Source organism: Lipophrys pholis (assembly GCF_963383615.2).
Source record: "Lipophrys pholis genome assembly, chromosome: 9".
In the NCBI taxonomy this organism is placed as follows: Eukaryota; Metazoa; Chordata; class Actinopteri; order Blenniiformes; family Blenniidae; genus Lipophrys; species Lipophrys pholis.
In genome coordinates, this window is record NC_137639.1 from 10768978 (window position 1) to 10788815 (window position 19838).

At 41.1% G+C, this 19838-nt stretch overlaps 1 protein-coding gene across 4 annotated transcripts in view; it reads left to right on the forward strand.

The window, feature by feature from the left end:
* The window catches only part of rims2a (regulating synaptic membrane exocytosis 2a), a 153849-nt gene that overhangs the window by 87246 nt on the left and 46765 nt on the right, over positions 1-19838 (forward strand). For 2 of the 4 annotated variants that reach the window (XM_080471055.1, XM_080471053.1), the window contains 12 exons: positions 11-222; positions 1569-1688; positions 3724-3823; positions 3969-4092; positions 6113-6159; positions 6456-6568; positions 10195-10325; positions 11673-11844; positions 12099-12252; positions 12770-12796; positions 13987-14055; positions 17005-17143. In XM_080471055.1, coding sequence (XP_080327181.1) covers positions 11-222; positions 1569-1688; positions 3724-3823; positions 3969-4092; positions 6113-6159; positions 6456-6568; positions 10195-10325; positions 11673-11844; positions 12099-12252; positions 12770-12796; positions 13987-14055; positions 17005-17143 — 1408 coding nt within the window. Of the gene's footprint in view, positions 1-10; positions 223-1568; positions 1689-3723; positions 3824-3968; positions 4093-6112; positions 6160-6455; positions 6569-10194; positions 10326-11651; positions 11845-12098; positions 12253-12769; positions 12797-13986; positions 14056-17004; positions 17144-19838 lie in introns of all 4 variants that reach the window. The other 2 variants (XM_080471054.1, XM_080471052.1) reach the window with 2 other exon arrangements.

Below are 19838 nucleotides of genomic sequence, written 5' to 3' on the forward strand. Positions count from 1 at the left end.
ACACCTGTAGGGGACAGTCAAAGGGGAAAAAGAAAAACTATTGAGCAGGCATTTATGTCCGAGCCGACACACACCTTATCTGAGAGGCAAAAGAAAATGGTGCGCTTTGGGGGACACTCATTTGAAGAGGACTTGGCATGGTGTGAACCGCAGGTTAAAGACTCGGGAGTTGATACGTGCAGTAGCACAACCCTAAACGAGGAGCATAGCCATAGTGAGAAGGTACTGAGACAATCCTAGCCTGCATTTTGTTATTATTATTATTTATGACCTTCCCATCCAGTCTTTGTTTGCTCTCTGTCACTAAGTGTAAATAGGTGAGATGTTTTGTTTTTAATTTGATTTTCCGTTGTATAAATTGATTTCTCTTGCGATTTCGTTTCTTTTTTGTTTGGTCACTTTTGGCTCCACCTTGCTTGGTGTTGCCGAAAAAAAAAAAAAAAAAAAAAAAGTCTTGGGGACACCCTCTTTGCTTGCTACTCGTACTTTTGCTGTTTTGCTCCCCAAACCAAAACTACACACCTGACTGTAGCTGGAAAATAAGAGCATCGACACACAACCTCTCTGTTTGTCTTGGCACACAGGAATGTGGGTCTCTCCTAGTTGCATGCTCGTTCTCCTCCGTATGTTGTGTTTTTTGCTCTGCAACGGTCCTGTGTAGTGCAGTAGGAACACCTTTACTTAGGCCCGTCCCTCTCACACTGCTGCCCCACCCCACAGCACCCAGTCCAGAAAGGACTCTCCTACCCCGCCCAATTTTTCACTCACTTCTCTACAAACCCCCCCCCCCCCCTCCAAAAAAAACAACAAAAAAACAACCACACAAAACAGGGAAGATTGGATCTGTTTTGCACAGAAATTCAAAACATTCGTTTTTCTTTTTTCCCTTCCACTGCCGCGTCTGTGATTTCACCCTATCTGTGTCTCATGGCTTAACTCTGTGCTGTCAGTTTTTCATCCTTTTTGATCTTTAACCTGGCACCCGATGCTCATTTGTTTCTTGTATAATTGGTCACCTCTTACCCCACCCCCCCCCCTTTCTTCTTTTTTTTATTTTTTTTTTCACTGTCTGCTCTCCCCTCACTACTCCACTCTGGTGGTTGTATGTTTGTGTGCAGTGAACCACCGGGGTCAGACTCCGGTCTTCCTGCTCCTGTTTGAAGGCTGGTTTGAGAAGGAGTGTTGGGGCTGCTTGCTTTTCTCTGCATGGGGCGCTGCATGAAGCTCACTCCACCCTCACACCGGCAGGTTCACACAAGCTCTGGCTGTTGATGAAATCTATTTCATTAATAAAATCACTGCATTTTCATTAACACTTTTACCCAATTTAACAGATTAATCTGCATCATTTAGAGGTTAAATTAGGTGAATGCAGTGCTGTAAATGCCTCTAAGCAGTCTCAACAAATCAGCAGAGTTTGTGTGAACTTTGTTACCTTAGTGAACTAATTCAGTTCTACCTTCATGCCCCCCTGTCACTGTAAACAGTTGTCTGCTTTGGTCTGAAGTGATCAAATTCAAGTGTATGAGTTGTTAAACAAAAGGTGTGTTGTCGCTCTGACCTTGTAGCACCCGGTGACGTGGCAGCCTTCCAAAGATGGGGATCGCCTAATAGGGCGTATTTTGCTCAACAAGCGCATGAAAGATGGAAGTGTGCCTCGAGACTCAGGAGCTCTGCTTGGTCTGAAGGTGAGCTTGTGAGACCACACTACCTACGCTGTCATCGTTCTACTCCTACTGCAAAAATGTACAAGGGGCACATTGACTTAAAGCAGGATCATATCCAGGAATTCTGGACAGATGTTACTCTTTTACGATGTTCATATATTATTGGGGAGCTGTTTGTGATAAAAACAGAACGTGGGGGGGTTTGTTTTTGTTTTTTACGTTTTATTTGAATACAAAGCATGAATGTATTGTCATACTGATGTAATACAGAAAAATTAAATGCAAGACAACCATAAATATTTCAGGTGTGTGCGTTGCGGAGACCTACAACATGCACCCATCAACAAATGTAATTTATTGCATGAAGATCTGTTGTTTACTACAATATCAATTGTTCTGAAAATGCTGTAAATTCAGAAATCAGTAAAAACATTCTGCTTAGTGTGAAGGAAGCAGGGTGTTTAAGATTGTAGGAAATAGTTTGACTCACTTTTAGATTTAAAGTTAGATTTTTAGATACATATATTTAATCTGTAATCCAGTCTGCTGGTGAAGTAATTTTAATGGCTATTCAGAGAAAACAAATGTTATCCCCTCCTGTGTTTAAAAACAACTTAAACATATGGAGTGATACGTTGACTGGAGGGTGGGACTATCTCCCCTACTTCCCAGCAAATCACACCCAAGTCACACCTAACTTTTCTTTGTGTTTAGCCCATCTAACCACATCCAAAAATATATGTAATCATTGATTTGATTATATTCCTAATTAATATTAGTGAAGCGATTGTTAGGAGGCATTTATCATGTTCTGAACCCACTCACACTAAACTACCTTGATGAACCTGAAAAGAGAAAACTATTTAGTCCAGAAGCTGTGTGTTGTTCATGTCAAAATTTGATAATTGGCAAAATATATTGACCGAGCGGTTTCAGGTTTTTTTGCCGTACACTATTGCATCCATTTGTCTTTATACATAGCCTCATCCAAGTTAAAGTTGCAGGGTGCGAGGCAAAGGCAGGGCACGCTCAAAGACACAGACAGTCACACACACACTTACCTTCACTCTAATTAACCTATATGCATGTTGGACTATGACAGGAAACCATAATACCCAGAGAAAACCCACCCACGCACAAGAAGAACATGCAAAGTCTCCACAGACTCATTTAATTTTTATGTCAGTTTATTGTTTTAGTGTAGTTTCCACATGAATAAGATATTTCTTTGCTCTTATATGTTTAGTTCCACATTTCACTGTTGCATAAAACTGCAGGTTGAAAAATAGCAGTGCAAAGTCCAGAGGAGCCTGGTGGGCCATGAAGAGAAAGAAGCGAGAGCAGCAAGATGGGGAAAAATCATTACTGATTGAATGAGTCTCCTGAAATGGCATGTTTGTGTCTGCTCAGTGCTTCTGTGCATTTCTGTCCGCTCAGCAACAGCCAACCAGCTCGGCAATCCAGCCAGTCAGCCCATCAGTTAGGCTGCCAGCCTCGCCCTCACTGTCCACCCCCCCCCCCCCCCCCCCCCCCCCCCTCTGTGAACCTGCCTCTCTTGCTCCTGCCTGTTACATAAAGCCATTTCATTTAGCAGACTTCCCTAAGCTCCTTTGTATGTTGGCATTCAGCTGCCATTAAGAGGGATTTTTATTTGTATGATGCCAGTGTAAGCTGAGCCGAGCGGAGTACAGCAGCTCAGGACTGTACAGTACAGCTCTAGCCCACGGCCCTGCACTGCTACCACATCCACCGAGCAGCACCAGAGTGTGTCCCTGGGGAGAAAAAGCATAGACAGGACTATTTTTTAAGACAGTGATGCACTTTTACCATTGACCCTCTCTTTACAATGCGTTTATTATGGATTCGTACCTTGAAGGCAAGGGATAAAGTCATGACATCAACAGGAAAAGGGGAAAAAAAAGTCTTTGTCCTATAAGCTGCAATATTCATGCTACATCTTTTTTAGGTTACGGAGTGCATTAAATCTGCAGTTGAGCGCAACGCACAAGTTTGGTTGTACAAACGTGCTAATCCAGTCGCCTTTCTGCTTCTACAGGTGGTGGGAGGCAAAATGACAGAATCTGGTAGACTGTGTGCTTTCATTACTAAAGTGAGGAAAGGAAGTCTAGCAGACACTGTTGGACACCTCAGACCAGGTATTAAAACACCTGCGCACACACAAACCGCTTGTTCGGTTCAGTGTTTACCTGTCGTTCTGTATGACTTATTGAATGAGTATTGTGAAGGACTGAATTGTTGTATGTGACAATGCAATGCTGACTGCTTGTGGTGTTTCTGCAGGTGACCAGGTGCTGGAGTGGAACGGAAAGCTTTTACAAGGAGCCACTTTTAAAGAAGTTTACAATATCATACTAGAATCCAAGCCGGAGCCGCAGGTGGAGCTGGTGGTCTCACGGCCTATCGGGTGAGAATTCGCTGTCGGCGTGAGACGACGCACCTATACTTAAGGACTAAAAAGCAACAAAGCTCCCTTGTTGAATGCAGGAGGAGAATAGAAGAGAGTTGGTGCTATTGCAGCATAATAAACCTGCAATCTTTTGCCTTCTCTGCCCTAAACTTCAGTGTGCCTGGAGGCAAGACATCTATCTTGTGAAGTCAGCATTTATTAAAACAAAACAGAACAAAAAACATTGATTATGGTGGAACAGAGTCAATCTAAGTCTATTTAACAGAAACAAACAAGAAAAGGCATTTACCAAGATCAAAACAATTATTTGTCTCCTGAACAAACTTAACAAAACTTAAAAAAAAAACTGCAACTTATCAATGTGCATAAATAAGTGGCCTTTCCCTTTTTGAGATTGAGAAGGAGCTCATAGTTGTGATGGTTTTAAGGAGTAAAACACTTGAATACTACGAATACAACAGCCCCTCATGATACACTATCCTCCATCGTCCTAAATACTCCACTTTATTGACCAGTAACCAGGACAAATTCAGCATCCAGTCTGTGGGACAGGCTTTATTTTCCAGCATGGCTACGTGCAGCTTTAAAACTCTGATGTGGCCTCTTGCATGTCTTATGAGGCTTTTCACCCTGCCTGCTGATACACTTGAAGTCATGGTGTCCCTGTCTGATTGCCCGCTGAAGCAGATTTGACTCATTTAAAAGTACAAGTAGGAAAGTACTAGTTCCTAAATGTACCTGCAGCGGTGAAAAGTGAAAATATGATCTAACTGTTTTGATTGGGTGTTGTGGTGATGACCACCACTGTTTACAACTATTTCTTGTTAAACTATATTTGTCACAATAGAATCTTGTATTTGAGATACAAGAGAAGTACTATTTATTGTTAATAAAACATTCAGTTTTAGAACGGAGAGTTTTGAAAAGAGACTACTTTATGCAGAAAAGGGTTCGTAATACTAATAATCATCATGACATTGCCCGAACCACCTTGAGATTTTCAAACCCAGTTTAAATCAATATCTTTATTGTGAACAATATGGAGTTCATTAAGTTGGGGTTCATCTCTTCATCACAAGCCTGCTGGACTCAACACATTCTCTCTGGTGTTGACACTCTTTCCTTTTTTGTTAATTTACATTAAGTCATAATTAAAAGAGGCTTAAACAGGAAATGAATCAGTTTTGAGAATGGAAGGTAGTAGACAGTACAACTATTTGTGTAGTGAAGAAAAGTAGAAAGTTCAATGAGGTAGGGATACCTTAAAAAAATCAGCTTAAGTAGAGTAGCACAAAAATACAAGAAACATATATGTTATATTTGTATGTGAGTAAGAATACATTTATAAAGATATTTAATGTATGCAGATATAAATAATTGATAAAGACAGTATTAGAACAGCATAGAGATTTAAAAGATTTGCTTCTTAAGTCGTCTGATAGACAGAAAGATAGAAAGTGTAATAAAAATATTTAATCTAAAAATAAGCGAGACACACATACGCATAAAAAAAATGTCTGAAAATAGAGGAATAATAGATTTTATCTTTAACACTAATACTTTTCAGGCTCATCCTTGCAACATCACTGCATCCATCACTCAGAATAAATTTGTATTTACATTTCTAAGCTGAAGGAAGTCAGAGAAGGAGCGCAGCTTGTGTTTAGTCGCAGAGTGTTTATTTATCATCCATTCCTTCCTCTTCTCGGCTCGGGCTCTGTCCTCTCTGGCCTTGTATGGGATGGAACAATGCCTCCTGCATTCTCACTTGCCATTTCTCCTCCAGTTGGTTTTTTTAGAGGGAAATTGTCGTGGAAAGCAGCACCTTTGCTTTGTCAATTCCTATATCTAACCCTCTTTGTGCTGCTGAGGGAGCTGTTGGCCGAATGAAGACTGATGTGGTGCTTACGGTCATTAAAGCACAGTGCATTCAGCATGAGTTAAAATTGATCCGCTCCATCCCCTCCTTTTTCCTCTGTGTCACACTTTTTCCTCGTCTTTTTTTCTTTTCCTACAGAGATATTCCAAGGATACCAGACAGCACACATGCACAACTGGAATCAAGTGAGTCTTGTCAAAATCTTCAGCCGATTTCATTATGCCATTTTATCCTATTAATCAGCCCAGAAACATCAAGTGAAGGAAACGTCTGCGTGAGTTGCTTCTGTCACTCTGCCTCTTCATGTTTCTGTCTCTTACATGGCGAGAGTCCCTGCCCTCTATGCGTCTCTCCTCTCGTCTTTCTGTCTTCCTCGCCATCGTCGTCTCTCACCGATTTCAGCGCTTTATGTCACTCCGAGTGTGTATTGAACCCAACATAACCACCAGATAACCGGACTGTGTTGTTTGCGTCCTGTCAGGTTCGAGTTCTTTTGAGTCTCAGAAGATGGATCGCCCGTCCATCTCCGTCACGTCCCCCATGAGTCCCAGCATGCTGAGGGACGCCCCCCAGTACTTGTCAGAACAGCTCTCAGTAAGTGACTTTGACTACACATGCAGACTAATACACACTGCGTTGGTACTTTGACCACTTTTTATGCTGGCGAGCCAACTATTCAGACCGAACAGGTTCGACGCAGCTCAAATTCTAAATCTTAATCAAAAGCATTGTTACCTCTCTATAACTCAGCCTGTTCAGCTGGCCCGTCAGCAAACCAGCACAGGGCTGTAGATCAGGTTACACTGGGTGTTGTTCAGTATCTAGTATAAAAACCCTCCTGGGGTAAATGGGTCCAGCAAAAGATAAATCGAGTCTCAAATTTAGGATCCACATGGGAAACAGCTTCAACTTCCAGGGAGTGTTTTTTTTTTGGGGGGGGGGGGGGGGTTCTCCTGATGAGAAATAGTTTGTCTGACATGAGGTTTGGATATCAGTCACTTGGCCCACAGTAACAGAGACGGTCCACTGTGTAGCACTCAGTCAATAAAGAAAATCTCTCTGCGATCTGGAAACTCTGACACAGATACGTTCATGTTCTGTATTCCTGGGTGACCTGGAATTCCAAAACTGATGAAACGCTGAATATAATGTAAGCCTTGTTGGGTTTTCTATGCCCGATGAGTAATTCTACACTGTAAAAAGCTGTATGATATTTTGGGAGTATTATTCAGATTGTGTTTATGGATTCAGTGTCATTGTGAAGCAAACTTTAAGGCTGAAGAGAAAAGGCCCGGAGAAGAATGTAAGCATAGTTTTGAACCAATAGTAATTTTCTCAAAGGGCCAGTGCAGAACAGAGCGAAAGAAAAGCAATTAAAAATCGTACTGGCCTCAATTTCTCATCTAAACTACAAACTTCTGTTGTGTTTCAAGTGTATTGTGAGTTTTTGTGTTGTGGGGTTTTGGTTTTATTGCATTTTCTTTTGTATTCCTTTTTTTTTCCTGCTGTTTAATTTTGCTTATCCAGAGCCAAAGCCTTAGTAGAAGAACAACGCCTTTTCCCCCTAGGGTCCAGGTAATCGGCCCTGTCTGAAGGGCACAAACTCTGTTTGGTTTTTGCTCATTGACTGTTGACTGGCCTTTTTTCTGTTTCCATACTATGGAAAATGCATTCCTGGGGAAATGGCAGCTTCAGATTTCCCTCTCAGTGCAGTGCATTGTGTCATTTCCTTCAGTTTGATTTCTTGGTATCACTTCTATGATTACAATTTTAACCCATTCATATCATTATTTCCAAAAAAGTGCATGCTTGACTAATCTGAGTACATTTCAAGAGACACTCTTCCATTTCCTGATGTTCTGCTTTTTGCACTGATTGACCCTATAATGTGAAGTAACACTGACTCAGCTCAAGGGCAATGCTGAAGGGTGTCTTTGTAAATTTTATTTTTGGAGGACATAGGACTTGTGTTGTTCTTCAGTGCAACATGTGGTAACTCTTAAGCCTTCACACACAAACAGAGGAACACTAATGTGTGAGATGAAGTGACGATATTTAGCAGCTAATATCTGTGCGAGCTCATGTTGCAGTGAAAAGATGCCAAGTCCACCATCCTGTTTGGAAAGCCCAAGCCAAATTGTCATTTTTATTTTTCTGCTAAAACTTAATAAACAAGCAAATTGTACCTCCCAAATTACAACCTCAAACAGGGCACAGTCAAGAGGGCTCACTTGCCACCCTTTTCTTTGTTTTTACGGTCACGCCCAAGAATAACCTGCGTCAGTCTTTATTGTTGTCTCAGATAGCTAAAGGGTTCATTTTCATGCTTTAATTTTGTTTATAAATTTGAGAAATGTTTGTGCGTTTTTTTTGCCTAAGAAAGACTTTGTACGGGATTACCAGCAGAGAACTTGTGCATGTCTGCAAAAAAATGTGCATGTTGGATTTTTAGCATCGAATGAATGATTGGATTTTTAATTTCTTAACGTGTGAATGTATGAAATGAGATTTCCAGTCCATTTCAGCCCAACGTGTTTCCTATTGAAGTATATTTTGGCTCAGTAGGTCATGCTAACTGTGGCGTCTTGGCCCCGGTGGGAGAGAGTGGCACAACAACAGCATGTCCACGGAATTTCCTGGTCGAGCAGAGTTTGCGTGTAGATTTCCGGGAAAAATTAGAAGTCATCAATCATAAACTCTGATTGTTTAAATGCAGATCATAGTCACCTGCATCAATCAGTAAGACGCTGGTTAGTCTTGAAGTCAGGTTCATGTATGAGCACATATGTGATCACAGGATACTACTTTATCATTCACTTTACTATATCGACTGGATGTAGAAATTATATGTTAGTAATTGGAGTATTTCCAAAATTTCCGAATATGAAGAAATATTGGTGAATTACTTTTAATTACAATATTTGCTTTTGATAAAATGCACAGTTTCTGATTTGTTTGAGATAAAACTAATACAGTACATGGATCAAGTACAACAAGCTGAGCATTCAGCTAAAAACAGCTTGGCACGAGAGAAGGCATGTGTGGCGGGAGAGTTTAAAGCCAAACGCGTGAGAGTTGGCAGCCCCGTTTGAAATCAACAGTCTGTGGGAAAAAAAAAAAGAAAGAAAGAAGTCATGCTCATGTTGTTGTCGTCGTCAGGCTCTGTTTTCCACCCAATTGATATGACAAACGTGCGAATGTTATCATGAGCTACAAGACACTTTAATAGGCAAACACATGTTTCATTATGACACAACCAGAACTGCCCATTCAATGTGTGTTACTGCAGCTGATGAGTCTCAGTTTAGTTTTTGCATTAAAGAAGCTTCTCTTTCACATATTTGAGGAGTTTGGGCTCCGTCTCCTCAGCGATCACAGTGTCAGTGATTATTTGGTACAATTTGTTTAAGCAAAAGCCCCCTGCTGTCTGTTTCTGCCTATAATCAGAACTGTGAACTTGTCTTGAATGCTTATCCCTGCGTTGCTGCATGTATAGCTGGTAGTTCTTAACACCTTTTTTTTTTTTTTTTTCCCATTATCATATTTTTATCGAAGTATGGACAAGAAATTAGAAGCCTTACTTCTCATTTCATGAAATTCCTTTCAGGCTTTAGTTGGACTTTTTCTTCTTCTAAGTGTCTTCTGCTGGGGTCCATACTTCCCTTTCAGCCTGGTCTGTCCTTGAGTTGTCTCACAACAGCATGATTGATTTCCTATTAAAAACCTGAAAAAATCTGATAAAATGCGCCACTATCGCAGATGGAAAGAATTAATTCCTCCCTGCGAGGAGAAGTTTTTAAATGAAAAACACAAACACTTGTATTTTAAAACATATTTAACACAGATGTGAAAATGATCATTGCACTTTCACATTCCCAGTATTATCAATTCATATTACCCCTGCTAAAGTGAGTCCCATCGTTTATTGATTTTCTAAAGCTTTGATAAATTTTCCTACCAAGCATGTAGACTGGCATCATTTTAACCGTTTTTGTTTAGTTTTTTTCAAATTTTATTCACGGGTAAATACAAGAGAAGACTGTAACAGTGGCCAAAAATGTCATTTTGAGGTTGATTGATAAAAAGACCAATGCCCATGTAATATCTTGAGCTCTGACTTGATGAAGTTGTCTTCTCCTGCATTTGTCCAGCCCAGTTTGCTCTCACTGTGTTGGCTCAGAGTGGTCCCTCAGCAGGCAGTCTCTGCTTTGCCTCCGCAGGTCAAACTGTGGTACGACAAAGTGGGCCATCAGCTAATCGTCACCATTCTGGGCGCCAAAGACCTGCCACCCAGGGAAGACGGCCGGCCCAGGAACCCTTACGTCAAAATCTACTTCCTCCCTGACAGAAGGTAAGAGGAGAATGAGGTCATGTTTTCTGCATTCACAACTTTAGTAAACATTTGTGGAAATCATAATCTAAATGTAGTAGATAGGGGATACAAGCACATTCAAAGCATTTAAAGCCTGAACAACAGATCCAATGCTGAATGCTGAGAATTTTACGTTTAGAATTTTAATGACTCAGAAATGAATCAGCTCTCCTTTTAACAACATTGCAACATAACTGAACAGATTTATTTTTTGCTGCTCAATAGTTTCGAATCACTTCATTAATACTCAGAATTTTAAGTACTGAGCCTTGTTGTATCATAATGCAAATGTAATATTGCTTCTCTAAAATCAGCAGTGTAGATATCATCATATGTTGCCACGCCACATGTAAATATTGTTTAACCAAATCACATACAAGCCACACAGTGTGCCAACATTTTTGGGCTCAACCTGAGGAAAGTTTCATCTTAGTCCTTACATGTCCTATAATATAGATGCAGAGATAAACTTTGTACACAGACGATACTTTCATCCTGAGCAGATGGAACATTTACAAAAGTGCTCCCATTCTTTACATAAGTAGAAGTACCGATACAAACATGAAAGAAAATGGTTCTGGAACCTACTTCAGTACCACAGTAAAAAAAAAAAAAAAAATGTAAACTATATTGATGCACTGTGTTTTTTTTAAGGTATCTTGGACTAATTTATTGGTGATTTTAGACTTTATATATGCAGTTTGTCAGCATGGACACACCAGCAAACAAATAATGATTGTTCTTGTAGTATAATGTTGAGTCAGGTAGTAAGTTCTGCTCACAATAAATGCTGATTTATGTTGAATATATGATTCTCATGACACTTTCTTCAGACCCAAAAATAATATATCTCACCTGTAGCAGATAAACACATTATTTATTGTCATTAGTTGTTGTTGTTTTATTCTTTTGGTTCACTTTTTCTAACTTTTTAGAACATTTGTCTGAGGCATTTAAATACAAACTCAAACATTCAAAATGCAAATAAAATAAACATCTCTCAGTTTCACCTTTATATGCAGTTGTATGTTTCAGATAAATACAGGAAAGGCTATGTGTAGGGTCTCGATATGTTGTGTATAACTGTTATTTCCATTAACCACTGTGTTCCAATTTCTCTGGGATTGTATACGGTTGATTATCAAGTATGCACCATTGAAGACAACAGGAAGTAGACATGTAGAGTGAGACAGTCCAATCCTCCCGCCATCTTAATGTCCCTCGTCAGCATGCTGTGGTGCCGTGTTGTGTTTCTGGTCTGTTGTATTCGTGGCTCTTCCCCGTCATGATTGTAAATAAAAACAGTTTGAATTATTGTTCCTCCAGCGACAAAAGCAAGAGGAGAACAAAAACAGTAAAGAAATCGTTAGAGCCCAAATGGAACCAGACCTTTATGTACTCGCCGGTGCACCGGCGGGAGTTTCGGGAACGCATGTTGGAGATTACATTGTGGGACCAAGCCAGGGTGAGGGAGGAGGAGAGCGAATTCCTGGGAGAGGTAAGAAAGTCAAACCTTCCCCTGCAGGACACTCACTAACAACAACTGTGAACGACCTTAAGCCTTTCACAAAGATGTTGTGTTTGATGCTTCCTTTTCTTGTCCTTTAGGAACAACAAACTTCATTCATTTGATTTTTTTCTAGAAAAAAAGATCTTTGATTTGGATAAACCACTATATGCTACATGTTATAACGTAAAACTGTGTCATGTCAGAACCAGTGGAGTGATGATATTTCATTTTGCCCCCATTAGATCCTAATAGAGCTGGAGACGGCTCTTCTGGACGATGAGCCACACTGGTACAAACTACAAACACACGACGTGTCGTCCATCCCACTCCCACGTGCCTCCCCGAACGCACAGCGCAGGCAGCTCCACGGAGAGAGTCCGACACGGCGGCTGCAGAGTGAGTCGCACCTGGTCAACTGACACGCCACTGACATTCACAGAGGCTTATATAGTGGGGAATATTTTAGAAAACTGAGTTTTAATTTAAAAAACAAAAGAGTGCACAAGGGTTGTCAAACGGATTTTTGTTTCACATACATGCACTTTTATCTTGAGTGGAGACCAAGTAAATGATAAATACTGACAACCACTCATTCTAAAGAGACTTAGTTGGCACCCATTCATTCAGGTATTTCAGGTTCCTAGAATCTCATATAAAAAGGTTGTTTTTGGATCATGTTAGCACTTTTGACTTTGAATGCATTGCATTAGGTTAAATTAAATATGTTCACTTATAATAATCAGACCGTTAAATGCAACAATGACCAATATGCACTTTTTGTTTCCATGTCGTACTGCCAAGTTCTTTTCTATTTAGTTTGTTCAGGCTACAGCTGCTACAGTTTATGCATGTTTTTTTCTTTTTTCTTTATTTTATTCATGTCACATCAACCTCACTGCTTCTGCTTTCACAGACAAAGGCTCTTATTCTTACAACTCAGGTAAAGGCTCATGCACTCCCAGCCAAAGCAGCTCCATGGAGCATCTGCGTGTTTCCCTTTCCTCCTCAAAGATGCTTCCTGGTGTCCCGACTCTCCACCCCACTTCTTCCATGCAGAGCCCAATTTTCACCCCAAACCTTTGAAATGCTCAGAGGGTAGCAGACCTGTGCACACTGCGGGGTGGGGTGGGGGCGGCCGAGATTCAGGACACTGTGATCTTTTCCTCCCTGTGTGTGCCCACAGCCATATCCTGCAAAAGTGCATTTGATTCTCATCCTAAAGTAATATCCTCAAAACCCAGGCTATGCACCAGACTGTGTGATTCATAAACAACTACCTGCTTCCCCTCTGTCATGCAATTTTTTTGAAAAACTATTTGACCCATATTGATTATTTTCCATTTTAATTCTGCTTCGCTTGTGTTTGTGTTTCTTGGATGTGAATACTTTATTGACATTTTGCAGGTGATTGTGTTTCTTTCTGTGATGCTGCACTTCCAAAAAAGTTTTTTGAAGTGGCATTATATATCATATTATTCAATCCTTTTAAAAGTGCCCCTTTATAGTCCAGCTGCTCATGAACGTGCTTCTTTGACTGCACCGTAGTCTGTGTTACACCGCTTCACTGTTCTGCCGTTACAGACACTTCGGGGCTCGCTCACTGGCCCACCAGGATGATTTCTGGGTGTTGGTGTTAGTGTGAGGTGAAAGAGCTGACAGATGTAAAAAAAAAAAAAAAAAAAGTTTTTAGCCAACTATGATGAGAGGTTTGGAGCTGCACTGCCAGAGTGCAGCACTTGTCATTCCTGAAAAAGCACACATGTCCAGTTGATTTAAGTTGACTAAACAGCCAAGGCGGCGGGATGGTGGGGTGAGGGGTGTGATAAGGCCACTGTGGGAAGGTTGAGGAAAGAGCGGCGGGGCCGTATCACTTCCCCCACATCCCCATCTTCGCATGTGCTTTGAGTGATTGAGCGTGCCATTTTGAAGTGCCACAGTTCAGATGAGGAGAGATCAAAAGTAGCAGAATGCAGCATTGTTTGCTTCAGCCTGTGCCTTCACTTTAACCCACACAGAGTTTAGTCAGACCAGGAGAAATGCAGGTTTTTCTAAATGTATCTGGAAAACAAATGAAGGATGGCTTGAAAATGACTTTTCTCTCTTTCTCCCGACTCTCTGTTTTTCAAAAAGGATCCCAGAGGATAAGTGACAGTGAGATCTCAGACTACGATTGTGAAGACGGTGTCGGGGTAATAACAGGTAATAAACAATGATTAACACGCGGCCCAAGATGTATTAATACCAGTGAGTGAAGCAAAGAAGGGAAGGGCTGAGGTGGAGGCAGATGATTTGCAGATAGACAAATGAAGAATGAAGCAAAGAAGCAAATTGCAGTAAAGGCAGAGAACTCAAGACGACTCGCATCCACTAATTAAGTATAAGTACAGATACTCTTGTAAAAAAAAAAAATACTCAGCGAAAACTAAAACTACTGAGTGGTTTAAGTAAGTGAATGTAAGGAAAACCGCAGTTCTGAAATGTGCAGTAATCGAATTGTTTATGAGACTCTTTCCATGGAGAAAGTGCTTTTGTAACGTCGTTTTTTAAGGAACATTTTTTGATTATCAATAAATTCTGTTTTAGAACTGAGTGTTTTCATTCAAACATAATATGATTAATAGAATGAAAGGCAGAAAACTATAAAGTAGACTTAAAGCCTTAAATGACCACTGATTATAAAGTTGCCTTTATGGATTGAGATTTTAATATCCTGTTTTCTTTCACTGTGAAACACAGGTAGTTAATTCACGTTGGTGGTGTTTTGCTCTGTGCAAAGTAGAGTAAGTGCAGATTAAAAAAAAACAAAAAACTTCAGTACAATGAATACTTCGATCAGTATTGATTTCTGATGTCTAATAGAGGCGTTCTCCTCATTGTCCTACCGTTTTATATACAGACGTTCAAAAAATGATAATGGACTGAGCTAACCTCGTGTGTCAGCATCAGTCCAATCCTTCTGAGACCTGCACAGCTTACAGACACAATTATACATCGTATTAGGAGAGTAAAATGCTGCAGCCCATCAGCGGCAGCACAGCGAGTTTTTTTGTCTGCCTCTGCACTGTTGGTTCGCTGTTCTGCTGCGCTTGCCGAGGCTCCAGCAGCACGCCCACGCGGCACGTCAGAAAAAGAGAGGCAGAGCTGGTGGAGAGCCAGGGACAAAGAGAGAAGAAAAAGAAAAGTCTGAAAAGTACTTCAAATTTGTCCACATGAAATATTAACCACGAGGAAAATCAAATGGCTTGGATTTGAATGTAAAGTCCCTAGATACTGCATGTGCTGACCTCAGGAGAGTGACATGAACGTTTTAGCATGTGGAATTAATATTCCACATCTGCATTGGCAGAGAAAAAGGAAGAGATGGACAGAATGCAAAAGAAAAACCTGAGAGAAAGTTCATCAAAGAGAGGAGAAGAGATTCGTCGTTGCAGGAACCTCCGTCAAGTAGTCAGACTGAGGCGGCAGAGGCCAGCATCAGCCTGAGCTTACTGATGATACCGCAGCTGAGGGAAATCCTCCTGCAGCCTCTTTAACATTCTCATCAGCCCCTCGGTGCCTCACAATGCCAGCCCCCTCCCGGTTCATTCACAGTGGAGGGAATGCCCTTTACTTTACTCAGGCTCCCCCGCATCTTATCCTGCAGCCTTTATGGTATCTGCCATCATCTTATACAGATATCCAGGTGGATTGTTTTATTTTCTCTCGCACAAATTGACTGGATTTTAATTATCTGGCACATACGAGACCAGTAGCTGAGTTTACAGGAATTTCAGAAGCGTGTCATTTTTCCTCTTTAACCGTTAAACTGCATATTTATTACGACATTGCTGCTCAGTACCGTTTCTCAGCTTCTGTACTGATGCAGCCAATTCTTCTTGTTAGATTGTATCAATTGTCAGCAAATGTTCTCCTCTTTAATATGTGCTTAACAGGCAGGCTGTCGTCATGCGTGAAGCAGCGTGTCAAGAGGAAGAATAGATTTAATTTAGCTCTGCATGGAACTTGATTGCCCTGCTGCAGGAGGCTCCGTGTCGAAGCTGCTGTATAGAAATGGCAGATGTTTTTTGTTTTTTTTTGTTTCCTGTTAAATGCAATGAGTCATCATGAAGCGTTGTATTCTGTTTTTCCTCCCCCCTTTCTTTTTGTCGAATAAAGTTGATACAAGATTGGTGAATGTTCAGTTTTGGTAATGCATGATTAAGGATTTTGTTTTCACTTGATATCAGGATGGATCACTTGGCTTGAACTATCCTAATTCATTCATTCCACAGCCACCTCTGATCAGAAAGGGGATCTGATTGTATTAATGAGTCAATCCACCTTAAGTGAAGGTGAACATTTCTTTATCCTTGCCTCGTATCTTTCCTCCCTCTCCTTCTTTTCCAACTTTTGGTTTGGGCTGCTTTTCTTTAACTCATTTTAATGTGTTATACACTCTATTGAATATCAATCAGCTTTAATAGTGCTAAGCATTGACCTTAACCACGGCTGCTGGCCACGTCTGATTATCGGTTAATGAACTCTTTCAAGTTCAGTGAACTAATCAGTCCAGCAGAGAAAATTCATTACAATGTTTGACTTTTCTTTTCTTTTTTTAAAGCCTATTTTCATGTTTAATGCACAGTGTTCACACAGCAGATGTATCGCACCTTTGTTGAAACCTGGTCCTCATTTTTGGAATATGGTCTTGTTTTGTGTGCAAAATGGCTTAATGATTAAGAAAGTACACGGTGTTCTGAAAGTTAGGTGAAGAGTGTGATTATGAGAAGGATCTACGACAGTTGTGGTCATCATGACATACCAGGGGAACTGTCAAGTGGTATTCTATCTTACCAGCATCATATTTGTTTTTGGGTTCAACCGGTAAACTTTAGCCGAGAATAATAAAAAAAAAAAAATAATGAAACAGGTATGACGTAAGAAATTGCACATCAAGCAAGAGAAAGAGTGCCTTGCTTAAAGATCCAATTTCCTATTGTATTATATTGCATGCATTTATTGAAACCTATAGCCTCCAAACAAATCAGAAACTTAACGTGAACTCAACTCTCATTTGTAATTGAATGTTGAAACGCTGAAAATAATCCAACTCCCTCTCCTGATCTTGTCCCTCGTCCCCTATGTTTTTTGTCCCCTCTGTTTTCACAGACTACCGGCCAAATGGCAGAGACTTCCAGAGCTCCACATTGTCCGTCCCTGAGCAGGTCATGTCGTCCAACCACTGTTCTCGGTCGTCGGATATAAACCGGGTGCGGGCTCGCTCTCCCAGCGTCCCCCCACCCTCCAGGTAAACATTAATACACACACCAGTGAGCTGAATCGTCACATTTAAGTGTATGTTACTTATTCCTGTGCTCACAGGGGCCAACGCTGATTCGATTCATGTAATTATGGCATATCTTATTACACAGTGTTGTATTTTGGAATAAAAATTCAGCAGATCTCAGAAACCTTTTTCTTTTTCAGTACCCCTTAGCGTCAGAATAACCCTCGTGCAGTTATGTTGCTCGCCTTGTGGTTTATCTCAGTGCCTCGGTTACACATGAGGCTGTGTGCCCAAGCATCAGGGAGGCAGTTTGTGGTGTGTAAAGCTACCTGAGAGGTGATCCAGTCCACTTCTGTCACACAGCAGAAGTCTGGACCCGGCCTTTGACCTTAGGCCTTCTCAGTACAGCTCCTCCCCTAGAGCGGAGCGCCACAGTGTGTCTGAAGATAACTACTCGCCTGACAGGTACACACTCGCGCTCACAGCTTGCACTAGTGTACAGTGGATGCATGCACATACGTGGGCATGCATGGACAGATGCTGACAAGCGCAAGTGGGGGCTGATGAGCAGATCCGCAGCGAGGTGTTCATGCACGCGCACACTTCAGCACAACGCCGTTTTGCCTTAAACTCTGTGGATACTGGTGTTCGTCAACGCTTTCGTCAGTGTGTCAGCTTTTAAAGAGCAACTTTCTCCTCTCCTTTGAAATATTTCTTTCATCTGATATGGTGGAGCGGATCACACCTTGATAATTGCTTCATCTATCTTGATTTACTCCAAATTTAAAGAATGTTTAATGCTGTGATACTCAACGAGTGCCAAAAGTGCCCAATTTGAATATATGATTTAAAAAAAGAAAAGGACCACATGACCCATGGTGACTCCAGATGGAAGCAGCAGAAATGCACCGCATGAGAATTAATTGGCATTGTAGCATAACGTTGAATTATGAACTAAGGTTTGTGAGCTATGAATTTACTGTTTAATTATATCCATCATAAAATGAAATCATTTAGGGAATGTGCAGAGTATTGAGATGAAAAAGCCTAATTAAAAAAAAATATATATATTTCATATTTTTCATCTCTGAAAATAAGTTGGTAACGTTTGCCCCTGATGTTGTCCACTGAATCCAGAGCAAAACGTATTGACATGTGTTTTGTTATCCTTATAGAGAACACGGTCAGGGGGAAGTGGTCAGTTAGCCTCCATCAGCACTTATTTTTTTTTGTGAGGGTTGGAAAATGTTGCTCCAAGAGCCCAATCAGAGGTTTGGCACTGCCAGGCCACAGCTACTCCCCCCCGCCCCCCCACCGCTCCATCCAATTAACTTTATTTGATATTTCTGTGGCTCGGCCTAAATCAGTGTCAGATGCAGAAAATGCACTTATCCAAATTGTCTGGGACGGTGCTCGCTTGAGTGTATTTCAGCTGCTTTAATTAACAGCGTTCGGTTATTTATTGAAAACAGTTGAAAATGACACAGGAAATGACTCACAGAGAATTTGGCGTTTCTCCCAGAATAACACTGACAATATCTTTTTTTTTAAAAAGTACAAAGAAAAATCTGTTCAAAAAAATCCTGTCTGGAATTTTTACAGCTTTTCATCAAGATGGTTTTTGGTTACAAAAAGAAAGTTGTGTCATTTTCAGTGTTTCCTTTACTCGTGAAACATTCTTAAAGTGTGTAAAATGAAGGAATCTTATGTGACAGCATGGTCGTACGCCCTTTAATCATGCAGTAGAAGTGACACCGTGGAAGTTTAGGTGTTTGGACTGTGCTGTTCTCTTCTCTCCTCTGTGACTGCTGCTGGTGTGTGTTCTGTGTACCACTTTTATCTGTCTGTGTGGTAAAGCTGAGGAAGACTTCTCCTCGCCATCCGATTTCTCGGCTTTCTCTCAGCTCTTATCTTCCTCGCCTGTTTTCCCTCTTTGAAATGGTTACATCAACCTTTCCTATGAGCTTTCCGAGTCTCTTTACATCCAGTTTCTTTGAGAAATCTTTCGTTCTTCTCTCCCTCGGTTTTCTCACCCCTCCATCTGTCTGCCTATGATTTTGTCTATCTCCAATCCTCCTCCTCTCTCGCTCTGTCTCTCTCTTTTCTTCCCTTCACTCCTCCTCCTCTTCCTCCACATCTTCTTTTTCGCCATCTTAGATCCATTTCTGTCTTCTCTCCTCCCTCCATGTGGTTGCAGCCATTTTCTCACCCTACCTCGAACCAGACATACTCAGCCTATTGATGATCCCCAAAAGGACCCCAGGTAGATTTTTACCTGATCTTGCATGAAGCCCCCGTTGCTCCACCTCCAACCCAACTCTCCCTGTGCACTCACCCACAGCCTCCACTCCATAACTGAGCACTTGGCACTGACACGATGGCATCCGTTACCTCACTGCAGTGTAAGACCATTAAGGTGCAAATCAGCTAAAACACAGTGCAAATGTCTTGGCTCGTTCCAGACAGACTGATTGTCCAGACCCTGGGTGTGGTTTGACACCCTGTTGCCTTGATGAAGCAGTAGATAAGAAATAAGAAAGTTTTTTGTTTTTTTTTATATAATTTCACAACACACAAACATTTGAACTTGCAGCTGGTTGTGGAGGATCTTTACACTGAGCATATCTGTACATTCAAGCACAACAACAGCGTGATCGTTGCCCGCTTTTAAAGAGACAGAGAGCGGACGATAGTGTCGCTTTTAGTCACTTCCAAC